This window comes from Rhinatrema bivittatum, chromosome 3 (assembly GCF_901001135.1).
Source record: "Rhinatrema bivittatum chromosome 3, aRhiBiv1.1, whole genome shotgun sequence".
NCBI classification, from domain to species: domain Eukaryota; kingdom Metazoa; phylum Chordata; class Amphibia; order Gymnophiona; family Rhinatrematidae; genus Rhinatrema; species Rhinatrema bivittatum.
In genome coordinates this window covers 89859499-89877996 of record NC_042617.1, presented here as the reverse complement: position 1 = coordinate 89877996, position 18498 = coordinate 89859499, and the positions used below count along the sequence as shown (strand labels likewise).

Sequence of the window (18498 nt, the reverse complement as noted above, 5' to 3'; positions counted from 1 at the left end):
AAATTTTTACCAAAGTTTTGTTGATTGCATTTAAAAAATAAAAATATTCTTGTTTATCCTAAACATGAATAATATTATTATTTTCAAATGCAATCAAAAAACCTTTGGTAAACATTTTTGAGTATGGTCATTTTTGAGACCTATGATTAAATGCAGAGTGAAAGATAAATGCCTTAGTGTTCCTGTTTCTTGTAGATGTGGTACATAGCTGAGCGATTCGTTTATCACTCCATTGTATGAAGGTCTCTAGTTATATCCTTCCTGATTTTGCTTTGAGGTCCACTTGGGTTTTGGGTGGAAATTTCATACTAAAGCATAAAGTGCTGATACCAATGCTTACAAAGAACCGTTTCGGAATGTAAAGCATGATTTATTATTTTAAGAAGTTTGTTTTTAGGTTATATTGACAGCATGCCAATCAGAAGTCCATAGTAAACTATAAATAACAATAAAATAATAAAAAATAAAAACAAAGGGCTGGTGTGAAGGCTCTTTAGCAGACCTGGATTCAGTTCTCAAACTCAGTTCCTGTACCTCTGGCTGGCCATAGCTATGGTATTTGCAGAGGCAGCATTCAAAGCCCCTGAGATGGAAGGAATCCCATCTAGTATGCAGCAATGATACTGATTCACTGCTTCAAGAGGGAACAATAGTCTATGGGATACATTTACTTAGATGCACTAAAAAATAAGAAATATTATGTGTTATGGAAGTTAAGGCTTGTGCGATAAAAAAACGGGCATGTTTAAGCTAATTTCTCAAATAGCGTGTTTGTAAATAAATTATCACATCATACGCTAAATTATCACATTGCACAATAAATTATCACTTCTCTTGTCATGTTATTTTATTGCTTTGTATGTAATTTAGCCGCTTCTCATTATTTTATCACTTTGTACACTGTTTCGATGCTTCTCGTGTAATTTCATCACCACATGCTTTTTTTTTTGTTTATATAAAACAGCTTCCTGCAGCTTCTCCTTTGAGAGTGTGTTAGGCATTGGTGGAGAGAAGAGTTTGGTGAGAGGTTAGAGGAGTTTGATGGTGGTTAGAGGAATTGGATTTCTATTATCTAAGTGCTGTGTCTTTTGATTGTTTCTACTCTGTTTACCTTCCTCTTTGTCTGTCTTTCCCTGTGTGTGAAAGTTAGCATGGGGCACATTTAAAACTAATCGGAGAAAGTTCTTTTTTACTCAACGCACATTTAAACTCTGGAATTTGTTGCCAGAGGATGTGGTTAGTGCAGTTAGTATAGCTGTGTTTAAAAAAGGATTGGATAAGTTCTTGGAGGAGAAGTCCATTACCTGCTATTAAGTTCACTTAGAGAATAGCCACTGCCATTAGCAATGGTAACATGGAATAGACTTAGCTTTTGGGTACTTGCCAGGTTCTTATGGCCTGGATTGGCCACTGTTGGAAACAGGATGCTGGGCTTGATGGACCCTTGGTCTGACCCAGTATGGCATTTTCTTATGTTCTTAGTTTGTGTTTTGTTTGTCTTGCTTGTCTGTCATTTTGTATTTAGAGAGTGGAAAAGAGAAATGTGTGTGTGTGTGTGGTGAGACAGGTGTGAATAAGGAGCATGAAAGGTGAAGGCATAGGTGTGATAGGCATGTACATGGAGTGAGTGCTAATAAGGATGAGAGAAGAGAGGCAGATCAGAGAGGAGGGAGGGCATGGAGTGATGGAGAGAAGAGATGGGCAGGAGTGGTGCAGGGAAGAGTGATGAGAAAGAGGTGAGGCAGAGGAGCAGAGACAGGGAGGATCAGAGAGATAGGAGATGAAGGAGGGGGAGAGGTGCAGACAGGAAAGTCCAGGAGGAGGAGCAAGGCAGGTTAGGCCCAGATATAGAAGAAAGAGAGTGGAGCAGCAGCCAGAGCAGGTGTGGGGGAGGAAAGATTGTAAGCTGGGAGTGGGAGTGAGAGTGAGAGTGAGGGACAGGTGACACCTCTTATCCGGAAGTGGTAACCCAACCATCAAGCAGCATCTTTGAGCCCAGAAGTTCAGTCCTGCGGACAACAACCTACTTATCTAGGGTGTTCTCACCAATTATTCCATGTTGTTCGGAAGCCAGACAACCAAGACATCTAAAGTGGCACAGTGCATCAATTGAGGAAGACTGCAAATGCGATCTATAGATGCAGGGGCATCCAGTGAGCAGGTGTCCAATTGGTTCAGAGACTTAAAGACCTGGCTGAAGGCAAAGGTGGCAAGAAGGAGGTGATATGCGAGGAAGACAGGAGGGGGAGTGCCATGCCCCATCGTCCTAACAGCTATGGAGCAGTGGCTGATTGAATACCTCGGATCTTATGTCTTTGAGGGCATGGAAGAGACCCTGGACAGTGCAAGAGTGCAGGTAAGCTTGACAAAAAAATATAAGAATGTTTGGGATACAGACAAGAATTTTTGCATAAGATGATCACATTTGGAGCTCTACATGTGCACATCTTATGGAAAAACAAGAACTTTTACCTATTATACTAGACACTTATATGTCCTTTCATTTTTTTCATAGGTCCCAATACTCCCGCTCCAGTCCAAGCACCCAGCAGCAGCAGGTTCAAGAACCAGAGGACACTGAGGAGGAACATCCCAGACCTTGGGAGGAGCCACTGGAGGATAAGAATTTAATTGAGACCCAACTGCTGGACACCTCCTTAAGCCTGACCACATTCATTGAGGAGAGTAGCCTTAGGTGGTTTGATGTGCAGACATAGGAGCCACAAAATGGTACTAGCACCCCTGTAGTGGAACCCCAAGACATCTCATAGCTAGCTGAGGAGCATTTTGCCAGCCAACCTCCAAAAGAAGACCTTAGAGTGGTGAGCATGGTCCCGCTTTCACTAGCAGAAGCTGGAGCACAACAGGCACCTGATCTAGCAACTCTACATGGGTTGCTAGAAAGGATGGAGAGATGGCACATAATGGAGAGCTAATTTGGCTAAGGCAGGCACAGAGGGAGCAGACATAGGCCAATAGAGAGCAGATGGTCACAATATTGTAAGGATTCATCTCCATGGCAGCAGCATTAAGTAACATAAATACAACTCTAATGCAGGTGTGTTAAGTATTCCAGCAGGCAGCCTCAAGGCCAGCCATGTCACAGACATCGATGACACCGAGCAGCAGTCCGCAGCTGTCAGGAGAAGCCAGGGGCCATGGCCAAAGAAACATGCCCCTACCAAGAAAAATGCCTCAAAGGGGAAAAGGCACATGAAGGCCCAACCAGTGGCCTTAAAGAACAGCGGCTGCCTTGAAAATAAGAAGGCAGCTGAGTCTCTCCTGGCTCATAAGTCCCTGTGCCAGTGAGCTGGAAGGCTACCAGGCTGCTGCCATGCACTCATCCTTCTGAATATTCAGTCCTCCCTAGTGCAGCAGGAGTGCTGCAATATGAGATGATATCCATTCTCAAGTTTGCAGTATCTGCTCTCAACACTCAATGGTCTGGCATCATGTATCTAGTCATTGGCCTCCTGCCTACTGTCTCCAGTTATCGACCTCCAGCCTCCTGCATCTATTCAGCTGTCTCCAGTCATTGGCCTCCAGTGTTCATTTGGCTGACACCAGACATCGGCCTCCTACCTCCTGTCTCCAGCCTCAAGCCATCTGTCTGATGTCTCTATTGTACACTTGACTTCCTGCTCCCCTTCAGTGAACTTCTTCAAAATGGGCCTTGAAAGACTTCTATTTTCAGTGCATTTTGTCATCATGGACTGTCTTAGGCCTTGAAAGACTTTGCTGCTAGCCCTGTTTCAGTGCACTCTCTCAACAAGGGTCTTACATTGCAGATTTTTTAACTTGTTGCATCTGCTGTTCCTTTTCAAGGGAAATGTTTTTGTTGGGTTGCCACTTCCACATACTGTACTTTTTCAGGTCAATTTTCAGTAAGTCAATTAATAAACAAGGTATCCGACTAAAGTTAGTTGGATACCGTGTCCTGTATATTTAGCGGGATAAATGTCCTGCTGAATATACTAGCCTAAAGCTTTCAATCTACATCACCCAAAACCACAATAATTGAATATAAGAACTAAAGAATTGCCATGCTGGTTCAAACCAAGGTCCAGCATCCTGTCTCCAACAATGGTCATTCCAGGTTGTAAGTACCTGGTAGATCCCATAAATTATATCTATTTCCTGTTATTCATTCCCAGTGATAGCTATAACTTTATTTAGTTTATCTTCAAATAATGTGTTAAGGACTGTTCCTCCAGGAACTTGTCCAAACCTCAATGAAACCTTGCAATGCTAGTCACCTCAATTACTTCCTCTGGGAAAAGATTCCACAACTTGGCAGTGCGCTGAGTGAAGAAGTACTTTCTACTTCTGTTTTGAATCAGCTGATTGTTAGTTACATGGAGTGTCCCCTTGTCTGAGTCTTATTTGAAAGGGTACATATGAGATCTACATCTTAGAGTTACATATTAGATCTGTCCAAGGAATGCTGTAGTGGCCATATAACCTAGCACAAAAAAAATACATCGTGATTAAGGCTATCTTGCAGTATATGCATGCACATTTCTGCATTTTGACTAGCCATAATTATTTTATCATTCAGTCTTCATGTTACACCTGCCAGCTAGCTATGAAATATGAATTCTGCAACATACAAAGCCATCACAACTTTAGAGACCTAATCCATTACTAATATGTTATAATCTCCCCCTTACAGTCAGTGCAGCAATATGGGCCTTCCACACTGTATTTAATCTATGAACATGACCTTGGGTAGGGACCTTCATTTTCAGTTTTTATTTTATTTTTCCTGAGAATTTATCCATGTTTATTACAAAAAGAACAAAAATGTTATATACCCTGGAAAATGGAGAGTCAGTTTTTTTTTTAGTTTAGTTTAGTTTATTAAAATGTTTTAATCATTTAAGCGAAGGCACTAAGGGGCTGATGCAAAACAGTGGGCTCAGTCGAGTGCACTGTTTAATGCGTATTTTGGATGCTCGTTCACAGCCCCTTATGCTATAAGGGGATTATTGCACCCAAAACGTGCATCCAACATGCCGTGAAACTAATAGCGTTTACCCCACATGCAAAAAAAACCAATGTGCACCGGACCCGCACATTTTTACGCTCAGAAATTAACGCCTGCCCAGAGCAGATTCGAATTTAAGTCAGAGGAACCAAAAGTTTAAAATTTTTTTTAAAAATTTAAAAAGTGCCGGTGGTCAAGTTAGGGAAATGGATGCTCAGTTAACAAGCGTTCATTTTCCTAACCCGTGGCTGTCTACCAGTTAGGAAAATGGATGCTTGTAAAATTGAGCGTTCGCTTTCCTAATCCGCAGACAACCAACCTCTCCTGGGCGCCCGCTTGTAAGGAGGTGCTAGGGATGCGCAATCAACCCTAGCGCCTTCTTGGCAGTACAACCCCTCATTTAAATGCTGCATCATGTACCCAGGAGAGGTGACCAGGCACATGTTAGAAAAGTGGGCGCTCAACACTGGGCTCCCACTTTCGATGCACTTTTATTGCCTCAGCCCCTTAGTGATATACAAAATTACATTCATAAAATAATGTACAGAGAAAAATGACAGAACAAAAAAAAAAAGTACATAATTGACCAGCTGCATTAACAGTCAAAACCACTACCACTTTGATGCAGTGAGCACAATACAGAAGTTTATAAATAGGCCTGTTTAAGGAAAAAGGCCTTTAAAAGATTTTTGTATATTCAGTCTGGCATAAGGATTCTGGAAGGGAGTTTCATAAGTGAAGGTGCTGCAATCGAGAATGCACAATCCCTAGTTTCTATCAAATGAGCAAGCTTCATACGTGGAATGTCTTACAGACCTCATTGAGAGGATCTTAAGAGTTCATGTCTGGAAATGAAGGTGAACGTAGCAGTTTATGTGCCATCATAAAATACTTTATACTGAATCCCGTAATAGACTTCCTGCTTTACTATTTGTTGTAATAAACACTAATAAATTACTGGACAAAATAAAATAAAACTGAAAATGTGTGTGACATAACAAAGAGAAAAGGCAAGCACAAATACATATATGGTGTTCAGTTACATGCATAGCTAGTAAATTACAAAGCTTTAATGCTAATGCAAGTAGGTGTTGTAGAAAGTTACACTACCTTACATGTGACATGTCCGTGAGAACACATGGTGTGTGGACTGGGTACTTGTAATGATAATATATTGAGAAAATGTTACAATGTATTAGTAATGACAACTTCAGCAGATTCCACTCAGACTATTAACACATTACTTGTTTGCCTCTGCTTTATAGAACCTACTAGGTTCTTGTTAGGAACTGATGGTTAACCTGACATTCTAGCCTTTTTCTTTTCGGGCACAAATTGTTTTGGGATTCCAGTATTACTGATATTTTCCTAGATTGTGTTTTAATATATGCGGCCATTATTGGAAATTCAAATCTAGGACCTCTTTAGATTAGCTCTGCTCAACACCATCTAGCCAGTATGACTAGGCCTGCCACTTCTGGATTTGTACAGAGAAAACATATTATAGAGGTGCACAATAACAAGGCAGACACATATCTCCCTGGCATATACACTAAACAAATAGCAAAGAATAGGAAATGAAGCACTGCTCTTACCTAGTAGCAAACTATGGCTACACCTCCTATCTTCAAACTGTTCAAAAATTGCAGATTGCTGAAGGATATAGACACTGAGGTGAATTTTAGCACTTGTGCACACGTTTGCTGGCATGCACACGTGGGTGCACCAATTTTATAAAATGTGCGCGTTTATGCGCGCATTTATAAAATCAGCTACCCAAGGGTTGACAACTGACTCCAAATTTTCAGGACAGGTTGATCCAGTCCAGGTTTTACTCCCCTGCATGCAGAGACTTGTAATCTTGCTTTTTCTTAGGGAACGTATTAGGGAAATAAGACACAAGGAATCGGAGAAAACATCCAACGCTCAGTTGCAAGAATTAACAAAAGGAGGAGAGCGTGACACAATTAAAGTTGTCCTTACTAAACACGGTAGTGCAAACGATTAATCTTTATTGCAGTGTGTGGCTGTAACCCAGTGTATTTGAAATACACCTCGTGGTCCCTCCCGATGCAACCCTCTGGGCAAAACATGGTTGCCACGTCGGGGGACATTAGTTTGTTTTAATAGACCTTGTTTTATGCCAAGAAGTTATGGAGTTTCACCATTGCAATAAAGATTCATTGTTTGCACTACAACGTTTAGTAAGGACTACTTTAATTGTTTCACGCTCTCCTCCTGGATGATATCATTGGGCCCTGCTACTTAAGGCAGGGCCCGCCACTCATTCTTTGCCTTGGCAACAGCTCTCCACGCTTGTTGTGTGCTTGTTGCTCATCCTAGTTTCTGACTTCATTCGTTTGGGGCTTCCCTAAGTGGCATCTCTGTTTCCCTTCCCTCTTAGTGCTGCTGATTAACTGACTGAACCATCCAGCTGTCTAACATTATGGCTCCTGGAAGTTTGGTCAGTTAGTTAAGGATTTTTTTTTTTTATTGGTGCAAGCCTCTATAGGTATGTCTCGGGGAGACAGAACCCCCCCCCCCCCCCCCACAAACACACAATATTGCCCATTTTCATGCAATTTGTCCAAAAACAGCAATTTTGCAAACTGAAAACGTATAGTTATCTTTTGTTATTTTGTCCCAAAACACACATTATTTTAATGCGAGAAAATAAAGGGGACCTTCAATTGCATGAAATTTGCTTATTTGCATGCTCATTTGCAAATGTATTTCTTGTGCGCAATATTTCATTTATCACGAGATAGTTCTTAATATCATGTGATAAAGGCCAAATATCATGCATTAAAGGCCTTATCATACCATAGTAAATGATTTACTAACAGGCCGATACAGTAAAGCGCGGCCGCGGTTACCCTGCTTCTAACCCGCTTCTAACTCACAATTTGGCCACGTAAGTCCAACCCGCGATTCACTATCCCTTTTAACTCATCCTTACCGCTTCTTTAAATCAACCGGTAACCCTTTCCGCCCGCAGCATGTATATGAGATGTAAACGATCGGATTAGCTATTCCCTCCCATACAGTAATGTGCGCCCGACTATCGCCTTTTTAACCTGCAGTTTTGCCGCGTGTTTAACCTGCTAATTTACCGCCTACCCTTACCCCTGCGTTAGTGTGGAGCGGCAGGTCAGAGAGACGAAATTTCATGGGCAAACAACCCCCTCACCCCCTGGGACCCTTACCCCGGCATTAGTGTGGTGTGACAGCAATAGGCAGGCTCCGGTCAAAATCCCCCCCTCCTGAAGCAAGGCGCAGGGTGAAAATCGGCTCGACATGTCATTAAAACAAAAGTAAATAAAGTGTAATAAAAGTAAACTTACTGCATGTGAATTTTCTTTGAACAGTCCTCTCTCCCCTCCTCCCAAGGCGCGCGCTGTGGCTCCCCTGCCTCCCGGGGGCAGCCGGCGGCGAAAGGTGGATGAATGGACGCCCGTACGCCTGGATGAATGCACACCCGCCGGCGAAGGTGAGTGAATGAATGCACGCCCGTACGCTCTGGCGGGCGTGCATTCATCCAGGCGGGAGCCGGTGGGCGTGCATTCATCCAGGCAGAGGGAGCCGGCGGGCGTGCATTCATCCAGGCGGAGGGAGCCGGCGGCGAAAGCGGCTTCCAGCAGCCCCCTCTGGCGGTAAATGAATGCACGCCTGTGTATGCCTGTGCTTGCAATTTGGGCGCTCAAGGCGTGACGTCACGACGTTTGACGTCACGGCGTGTGAAATCGGCGTTCGCTAATGCACTGCCTTGAGTGCCCAAATTGCACGCACAGGCGTACACAGGCGTGCATTCATTCACCTTCGCCGGCGGGGGTAGGGGAGCCAAAGTGGCTTCCAGCAGCCCCCGCCGGCGAAGGTGAATGAATGCAATTTGGGTGCTCAAGGCAGTGCATTAGTGAACGTCGACGTCACACGCCGTGACGCCAAACGTCGTGACGTCACGCCTTGAGCACCCAAATTGCATGCACAGGCGCACATTCATTCACCTTTGCCGGCGGGGGCTGCTGGAAGCCGCTTTCGCCGCCGGCTGCCCCCGGGAGGCAGGGGAGCCGCGGTGCGTGCCTCGGGAGGAGGAGAGAGAGAGAGGACTGTTCAAAGAAAATTCACATGCAGTAAGTTTACTTTTATTACACTTTATTCACTTTTGTTTTAATTTTCGCCCTGTGCATTGCTTCGGGAGGGGGGAAGAGAGGACTCGCAATCCCCCCTGGTACCTGTCATTTCAAATGTCATTTGAAACGTCATTTGAAATGACAGGTACCAGCGCACCCAGGATACTGTATAGGCGCTGTATAGCGCTCTATACAGTAAAATGGATTGCGCGGGCCTAACGCTTCACGGACCCTTTTTGGACACGGCTTGCATTTGCAAGCTATTTAAATACAGTATCGAGCGGTAGGTGATCCGAACTGTGCGTGCGGCAAACGCGGGTGCGCCCGGCACTAACGCACCTCTTCCTACCGCTCCTTACTGTATCGGCCTGTAGGTTTGTTAGCTCAAGTACTGGACTGTAGTGGATGAACTGGATGGGTGGGAGTATAAAAAGGAAAAACTCACTAATAACATAAGTCTCCGTGAACTGCAACAGAGAATTTTTCATCGTATTGTGTATTCCCCAGCGAGGGCTCACCTGATGGGCTGCGTTGCTTCACCACAATGTTTAAAGTGTGCCCATTCGCCTGCTTCATTGATCCACTGTCTGTGGGAGTGTCCGAAGATTTGCTGCTTTTTGGGAAGCTATCCTTGATCGATTAAGTGTGATACTACAGGAGACAGTCCTGTGGGCGTGCTCATTTTGTATTTTGAACAATGATATCGGGGACACTAGTCTCAATGTGGACAATATTGGTTTTGTTTCTAAAGCCTGTTTGATAGCAAAGAAATGCATTCTTTTAAAGTGGATAGATGAGAGTCCTCCGACCACAGCTGAGTGGAATGTTTTATTGACAGACCTATATCAACTGGAATATGGTTCCTTGTACAAATCTTTCCGGCCTCGCAAAAAAGGTGACTTTCGAGCGATATGGGGCCCATATTATAAGACTCTCAATTCCAACGTTCAATCTTTGGCACCGTTGGTAGAACTAAATATGGTTTGACGACCATAAAACGTCGGGTTATAAGTTCCTCCGTAGTGACCTAGATGTCTCTTTCTCAGTTTTTGACAATGATTGCCGTACTGGGACCAGGCCTGCTTCTATTTCTGGTCATATTCCTGTTTATGTTCCTGTTATGGGGTGATGTTATTGGTACACATGATACGTATTCTGACTTTTTGCTAAGCTGTGATGTCACGTTCTAGTTGAATATGAGGTTCTCTGCCAGGGGAGGGGGGGGGGGAGGATTTGGGGGGAAGAAGGTGGGGGATGGTTTAGTTTTGTTTTGGGTTGGTGTTTTAGTTAATTTGGATGGGGGCTTGAAAATTGAAAATCTGGTGGTATGTACGGGCTATATGGTTATTTTCGGATGTTGTTATCTGTATTATCATGCCACAATAAAGAAATTTTGAAAAAAAAAAAAAAAGGAAGAAAACCCTGGGTAGCTGTGAATGAAGGCTCATGGTGCCTTAGCCCAATTAATATAGACTCTGATTGAGCTAGAAGCTCCAAAGGTGCAGGAGGAAACTGCTGAACAAAAAAAAATTAAATCAAGATAAATTGTCATATCTAAGATACTTGCTTCACCCTTTAAATTAAATCCCCCACCCTCCCGAACCCCCCCAAATGCCTTAAATTACCTGGGGGTCCAGCGGCGGTCCGGAACGGTCTCCTGCAATTGAATTGTGTTGTCTTCAGCCGGCGCCATTCTGCGCCGCCATTTTGCAAAATGGCGGCACAAAATGGCGGCGGCCATAGACCAACACGATTCGACTGCAGGAGGTCGTTCCGGACCCCCGCTGGACTTTTGGCAAGTCTTGTGGGGGTCAGGAGGCCCCCCCAAGCTGGCCAAAAGTCCCTGGGGGTCCAGCGGGGGTCCGGGAGCGATCTCCTGCCGCGAATCGTTTTCCGTACGGAAAATGGCACCGGCAGGAGATCGACTGCAGGAGGTCATTCAGCCGGGGTCCGGCGCCATTTTCCGTACGGAAAACGATTCGCGGCAGGAAATCGCTCCCGGACCCCCGCTGGACCCCCAGGGACTTTTGGCCAGCTTGGGGGGGCCTCCTGACCCCCACAAGACTTGCCAAAATTCCAGCGGGGGTCCGGAACGACCTCCTGCAGTCGAATCGTGTTGGTCTATGGCCGCCGCCATTTTGCAAAATGGCGGCGCAGAATGGCGCCGGCTGAAGACAACACGATTCAATTGCAGGAGGCCGTTCCGGACCGCCGCTGGACCCCCAGGTAATTTAAGGCATTTGGGGGTGGGGGATTTAATTTAAAGGGTCGGGGGTGGGTTTTAGGGTGTTTTAGTGTGCCGGTTTTCCTGCCCTCCCCCTTCCCCCGATTTATGATTTTTTGACGATAAATCGGGGGAATTGGTATTGTATCGTGGCCCTAACGATTTTTGACAATTTAAAATATATCGGACGATATTTTAAATCGTCAAAAAACGATTCACATCCCTACTAGAAAGTGAAAATCCTGAATGGGAAGAAGGTACTTTAATATCATAACCAAATGTAACCTAAAGAAAACAGATTTTAAAACATTCAGCTTCTTCATATTTTTGCCATTTAATCCAGTGCTATCCCTTCAGAAATAAAAAGCTTTACAACAGATTTTCCAAAGCTGAGGCTTAACAGAAAAAAGAGAATATGCAAACACAGTACTACCTTCAAGTATAATATGAAACGGAAAAATATGAAGTTACACATGCATAACTCTCAACTCACCCTCACTATAAAGCTAACACCATCATAAGAAGATTGAGATATTCACTGCCATGGACTTCAAAAGCACCATTTGTTTAAACATTAGAATTATCCCTTTATATCTACTGAAAACATCATAGACTCAACAATTTTTGAGGCATGTTTATACTTAAGGGATCAGTTTTCAGCTGGGTAAGGGTAGCTAAAGATAACTGAGTAAATATACCTGGTTATACTAAGCTACACTTACCCAGCTAGAGAGAAAGAGAGACTATCTATAAGGCTCTTGTAGTAGTTAGCAATATATGCTACTATCGGAGGCCCACCTAGTAACTCGAGGTGAGGTTTAGTTAGTAGTGTAGGGGTTAGGGGCCACTTTGACATGCAGAGTGAGACGTATGAACAGAACAGTACACTCTTGTGAAGATTTTATGTCCTTCAGAGTGAGGAAACTCGCACAACGATGAGATTTGTACAGTGTTCTCTCAACCTAGCTTGGTGTTAAGAGTTCATCCAGCTAGGTTGAGAGAACATTGTACAAATCTCATCGTTGTGCGAGTTTCCTCACTCTGAAGGACATCAAATCTTCACAAGAGAGCACTGTTCTGTTCATACGTCTCACTCTGCATGTCAAAGTGGCCACTAACCCCTACACTACTATCTAAACCTCACCTCGAGTTACTAGGTGGGCCTCCTATAGTAGCACAAATAGCTAACTACTACAAGTGCCTTATAGATAGTATCTCTCTCTCCCCCTCTCCTCCCCTTCCCCAGTGGAAGCACCAACATAACATACTATCACAGGCAATAATTTGTTGAATCTAGCCCTAAAATTTAAAGTTTGTGTGATCAGCTGCATTTACCTGGCTAAATGTACCAGGGTAGTGCTGAACATTGTGCTACCCAGCTAAATTTAAAAAGCCCATTCCAGAAATGCCCTGACTCTCTCCCCTTCTTACCCAGATAAATTACTGTGGATAGCAATTTTACTTGCACAAACAGAGGGATAAAAAGGGAAGAATTTTAAACAGATAAGATTTAACAGCTAAAATATGTTTTTTACCCAGGTAAATCTTTTATAAATGAACACTTAATTAGAAAAAAGAAAGTTTGTAATCTCTGCTTCATAGATGTAATAACATGACTGATACAGTAAGGTTATTCTTACGGTCTTTCCTTTCCTCCAGTTACAATAAGTCCATCTCGAAGGGTTGTGTACATTGTAAAGACCGGTCCTGTATGAGCCTTTGCCACCAGTCTAACTAGAAAGTGATCTTTCCACACATATACATCTCCATTTATGGCACCAGTGAAAGTGAGATTATTCTGTAAGCCAAATCAAATACAGAAATGTCAAACAGCTGCAACAAAAAACAGCTTAAATACAAACACTTCCTCCATAGAATTATATATAGAAATCTATAGATACATTAAATCATTTATCCATAGGACATAGCTACCTTTGAACTCATTATAATCATGTTCTTCCTTCATTTTTAACCTACTTTCTGAAGATAATAAGACTTATGAGATCATGTCTGTGTTTATATATATATATATATATATATATATACCGTATTTTTCGCTCCATAAGACGCACTTTTTTTCCCCCAAAGGTGGGGGGAAAATGTATGTGCGTCTTATGGAGCGAATATAAAAAAAAAAACAAACAAAAATCTAACAAACACCCCCCCCCCCCGACTCCCCCAAGACCTGCCGACTTAATTTCCTACAACCCCCCCCCCAAGACCTGACAAATTAATTTCCTGCAACCCCCCAAGACCTGCCAAACGTCCCTGGTGGTCCAGCGGGGGTCCGGGAATGATCTCCTGGGCGTGGGCCGTCGGCTGCCAGTAAACAAAATGGCGCCGACGGCCCTATGCCCTCACTATGTCACTGAGACCGACCGCTGCTATTGGTCAGTCTCAGTGACATAGTGAGGGCATAGGGCCGTCGGCGCCATTTTGTTTACTGGCAGCCGACGGCCCTATGCCCTCACTATGGGGTAGATTTTCAGAGCCCTGCTCGCCTAACTCCGCCCAAAACCGGGCGGATTTAGGCGAGCAGGGCCCTGCGCGCCGGGAAGCCTATTTTACATAGGCCTCCCGGCGCGCGCAGAGCCCCGGGACTCGCGTAAGTCCCGGGGTTCTCGGAGGGGGGCGTGTCGGGGGGCGGGCCCGGTCGTCGCGGCGTTCCGGGGGCGTGTCGGCAGCGTTTTGGGGGCGGGTACGGGGCGTGGCTACGGCCCGGGGGCGTGGCCGCGCCCTCCGTACCCGCCCCCAGGTCGCGGCCCGGCGCGCAGCAGGCCCGCTGGCGCGCGGGGATTTACGTCTCCCTCCGGGAGGCGTAAATCCCCCGACAAAGGTAAGGGGGGGGGTGTAGACAGGGCCGGGCGGGGGGGTTAGGTAGGGGAAGGGAGGGGAAGGTGAGGGGAGGGCAAAGGAAAGTTCCCTCCAAGGCCGCTCCGATTTCGGAGCGGCCTTGGAGGGAACGGGGGGAGGCAGCGCGGCTCGGCGCGCGCAGGCTATACAAAATCGATAGCCTTGCGCGCGCCAATCCAGGATTTTAGTGGATACGCGCGGCTCCGCGCGTATCTACTAAAATCCAGCGTACTTTTGCTTGAGTCTGATGCGCAAGCAAAAGTAGGCTGATCGCGCTTCTTTTAAAATCTACCCCTATGTCACTGAGACCGATCGCTGCTATTGGTCGGTCTCAGTGACATAGGGGCGGATTTTCAAAGGCGCGCGAATAGCCTACTTTTGTTTGCGCTCCAGGCGCAAACAAAAGTACGCTGGATTTTAGTAGATACGCGCGGAGCCGCGCGTATCCGCTAAAATCCTGGATCGGCGCGCGCAAGGCTATCGATTTTGTATAGCCTGCGCGCGCCGAGCCGCGCTGCCTCCCCCCGTTCCCTCCAAGGCCGCTCCGAAATCGGAGCGGCCTTGGAGGGAACTTTCCTTTGCCCTCCCCTCACCTTCCCCTCCCTTCCCCTACCTAACCCACCCGCCCGGCCCTGTCTACACCCCCCACTTACCTTTGTCGGGGGATTTACGCCTCCCGGAGGGAGACGTAAATCCCCGCGCGCCAGCGGGCCTGCTGCGCGCCGGGCCGCGACCTGGGGGCGGGCACGGAGGGCGCGGCCACGCCCCCGGGCCGTAGCCACGCCCCGTACCCGCCCCCAAAACGCTGCCGACACGCCCCCGGAACGCCGCGACGACCGGGCCCGCCCCCCGACACGCCCCCGACACGCCCCCCTCCGAGAACCCCGGGACTTACGCGAGTCCCGGGGCTCTGCGCGCGCCGGGAGGCCTATGTAAAATAGGCTTCCCGGCGCGCAGGGCCCTGCTCGCCTAAATCCGCCCGGTTTTGGGCGGATTTAGGCGAGCAGGGCTCTGAAAATCTACCCCATAGTGAGGGCATAGGGCCGTCGGCTGCCAGTAAACAAAATGGCGCCGACGGCCCTATGCCCTCACTATGTCACTGAGACCGACCAATAGCAGCGGTCGGTCTCAGTGACATAGTGAGGGCATAGGGCCGTCGGCGCCATTTTGTTTACTGGCAGCCGACGGCTCACGCCCAGGAGATCGTTCCCGGACCGCTCCTGGACCCCCGCTGGACCACCAGGGACGTTTGGCAGGTCTTGGGGGGGTCAGGAGGGTGGGGGGTTGCAGGAAATTAATTCGGCAGGTCTTGGGGGGGTCAGGAGGGTGGGGGGTTGCAGGAAATTAATTCGGCAGGTCTTGGGGGGGTCAGGGGGGTGGAGGTTGTTAATTTAAAGGGTTGGGATGGGGGGGGGGGTTTTGGGGGTTCCCACAGAAAGAAAAATTTTCTGATCTGGGGAGTGGACCGAAATGGCCCTCCCCAGACCCAAAAACAAAATGGGGAGAAAAAAAAAAACTATGCACTCCCCTAATTTGCTCCATAAGACGCCCAGACGCAGAGCCGGTTTAGCACAATTTTTTTTTTTTTTAAATTTTCCCCCTCTGAATCCTAGGTGCGTCTTATGGTCAGGTGCGTCTTATGGAGCGAAAAATACGGTATATAATATCCCACTAATAACATTTGTTTGATTTTCCATCTACCTCAAATTTTGAAAGCATGTTATGGAAAGGAGGTTAGTTCTGCATAGAACGTCTTGCTCTGTGTTATATATCTATGTGAACCTACTATATTTTACAAAGAAAGAATGTACTAGGATTATAATTTCATAAGGATCAAGGGTATTCCCCAAGAAGAATAAGTAAGAGAGAGACTTTCTTTACAATGTAAGATCTAGTTCCACTTATTACCTAATTACAAATTATTGTATATAAATCTGAGTTAGAAAAGAAGCCCCTACTGCAATTTTTGCCCTACTGCAATTTTTGGTACATACCCAGCGGAACAAACAGTGCAGGCAGAGGCTAATGTTTGGCTGATCAAAACAAGATTATACTTTCCTTAAAAAGAGGATAAAGCAGAGCTGCTTACCTGTAACAGGTGTTCTCCTAGGACAGCAGGATTTTAGTCTTCACACATGGGTGAAAATATCAGATGGAGTCTGGCACAAAAAACTTATGTCAAAGTTTCTGGAACTTTGACTAGGCACAATGAGAACACCTGTTACAGATAAGCAACTCTGCTTTCTCCTAGGACAAGCAGAATGGTAGTCCTCACACATGGGTGAATCCCTAGCTACAGGCTGCTCCTCAACACAAAAGAGAAACAACAGACACCAAACCAGGTGCCAACGGGCACAACACCAGTACTGTTGGAGAGGGGGAGACTGCCTGAACCCAAATAATGGGCCCTAGGCAGGGAGAGTTGGGTTCCACACCTTGAAGAGATTTCTAAGGACAGACTGGCCAAACATTCCAGTGGGAACACTGAGAGGAGAGGATCACCTTGCTGGTGGCTGAAAAGAATCAGTAAGTTTTTGCTTGGGACATTGTCTTTTTTAAAAGTATTGGGGCAAAGTTAACTATTTGGGAATATTATTTAGTGTGTTTGTGCCTTTAATAGTCAGAAAGGCAGTGAATAAACAAGTTAGACTGTATTTTTAAATAGTCAGTCAATAAGGTAGCAGTAGGTAGGCAGTGAATAAACAAGTTAGACTGTTTGTATTTTTAGTCAGTCAATAAGGTAGCAGTAGGTAGTGTGTTTATTTTTAAAGGTCTGCAGAACTGAGTGTTCTCCAGACTTTTAAAGAACTGAGTGTTTGTATTTAATACTAACTGAGTGTTTGTATTGAAAAAAAAATAAACACAAATGAGAAAAATTGTTAGAAAAAAACTGAAAGGAGCAGCTACAAAAGTAAAAAATGTCCAAGAGGCGTGGTCATTGTTAAAAAATACCATCCTAGAAGCACATCCAGATGTATTCCACACATTAAGAAAGGTGGAAAGAAGGCAAAACGATTACCGGCATGGTTAAAAGGGGAGGTGAAAGAAGCTATTTTAGCTAAAAGATCTTCATTCAAAAATTGGAAGAAGGATCCAACAGAAGAAAATAGGATAAAGCATAAACATTGGCAAGTTAAATGTAAGACATTGATAAGACAGGCTAAGAGAGAATTTGAAAAGAAGTTGACTGTAGGGGCAAAAACTCACAGTAAAAACGTTTTTAAATATATCTGAAGCAGAAAGCCTGTGAGGGAGTCAGTTGGACCGTTAGATGATCGAGGGGTTAAAGGGGCACTTAGAGAAGATAAGGCCATTGCGGAAAGATTAAATGATTTCTTTGCTTCGGTGTTTACTGAAGAGGATGTTGGGGAGGTACCCATAATGGAGAAGGTTTTCATGGGTAATGATTCCGATGGACTGAATCAAATCACGGTGAACCTAGAAGATGTGGTAGGCCTGATTGACAAACTGAAGAGTAGTACATCACCTGGACCGGATGGTATACACCCCAGAGTTCTGAAGGAACTAAAAAATGAAATTTCAGACCTATTAGTAAAAATTTGTAACCTATCATTAAAATCATCCATTGTACCTGAAGACTGGAGGATAGCAAATGTAACCCCAATATTTAAAAAGGGCTCCAGGGGCAATCCGGGAAACTACAGACCGGTTAGCCTGACTTCAGTGCCAGGAAAAATAGTGGAAAGTGTTCTAAACATCAAAATCACAGAACATATAGAAAGACATGGTTTAATGGAACAAAGTCAGCATGGCTTTACCCAGGGCAAGTCTTGCCTCACAAATCTGCTTCACTTTTTTGAAGGAGTTAATAAACATGTGGATAAAGGTGAACCAGTAGATATAGTATACTTGGATTTTCAGAAGGCGTTTGACAAAGTTCCTCATGAGAGGCTTCTAGGAAAAGTAAAAAGTCATGGGATAGGTGGCGATGTCCTTTCGTGGATTGCAAACTGGCTAAAAGACAGGAAACAGAGAGTAGGATTAAATGGACAATTTTCTCAGTAGAAGGGAGTGGACAGTGGAGTGCCTCAGGGATCTGTATTAGGACCCTTACTTTTCAATATATTTATAAATGATCTGGAAAGAAATACGACGAGTGAGATAATCAAATTTGCAGATGACACAAAATTGTTCAGAGTAGTTAAATCACAAGCAGATTGTGATAAATTGCAGGAAGACCTTGTGAGACTGGAAAACTGGGCATCCAAATGGCAGATGAAATTTAATGTGGATAAGTGCAAGGTGATGCATATAGGGAAAAATAACCCATGCTATAATTACAC

The 18498-nt window shown here is 45.0% G+C and overlaps 1 protein-coding gene across 1 annotated transcript in view; it reads right to left on the bottom strand.

Annotated features, from left to right (window-relative positions):
* The window catches only part of EML6 (EMAP like 6), an 815949-nt gene that overhangs the window by 97820 nt on the left and 699631 nt on the right, over positions 1-18498 (bottom strand). Inside the window, exon 33 of the mRNA XM_029593447.1 lies at positions 12982-13139. Within this exon, the coding sequence (XP_029449307.1) occupies positions 12982-13139 (158 nt within the window). The remainder of the gene's footprint in view (positions 1-12981; positions 13140-18498) is intronic.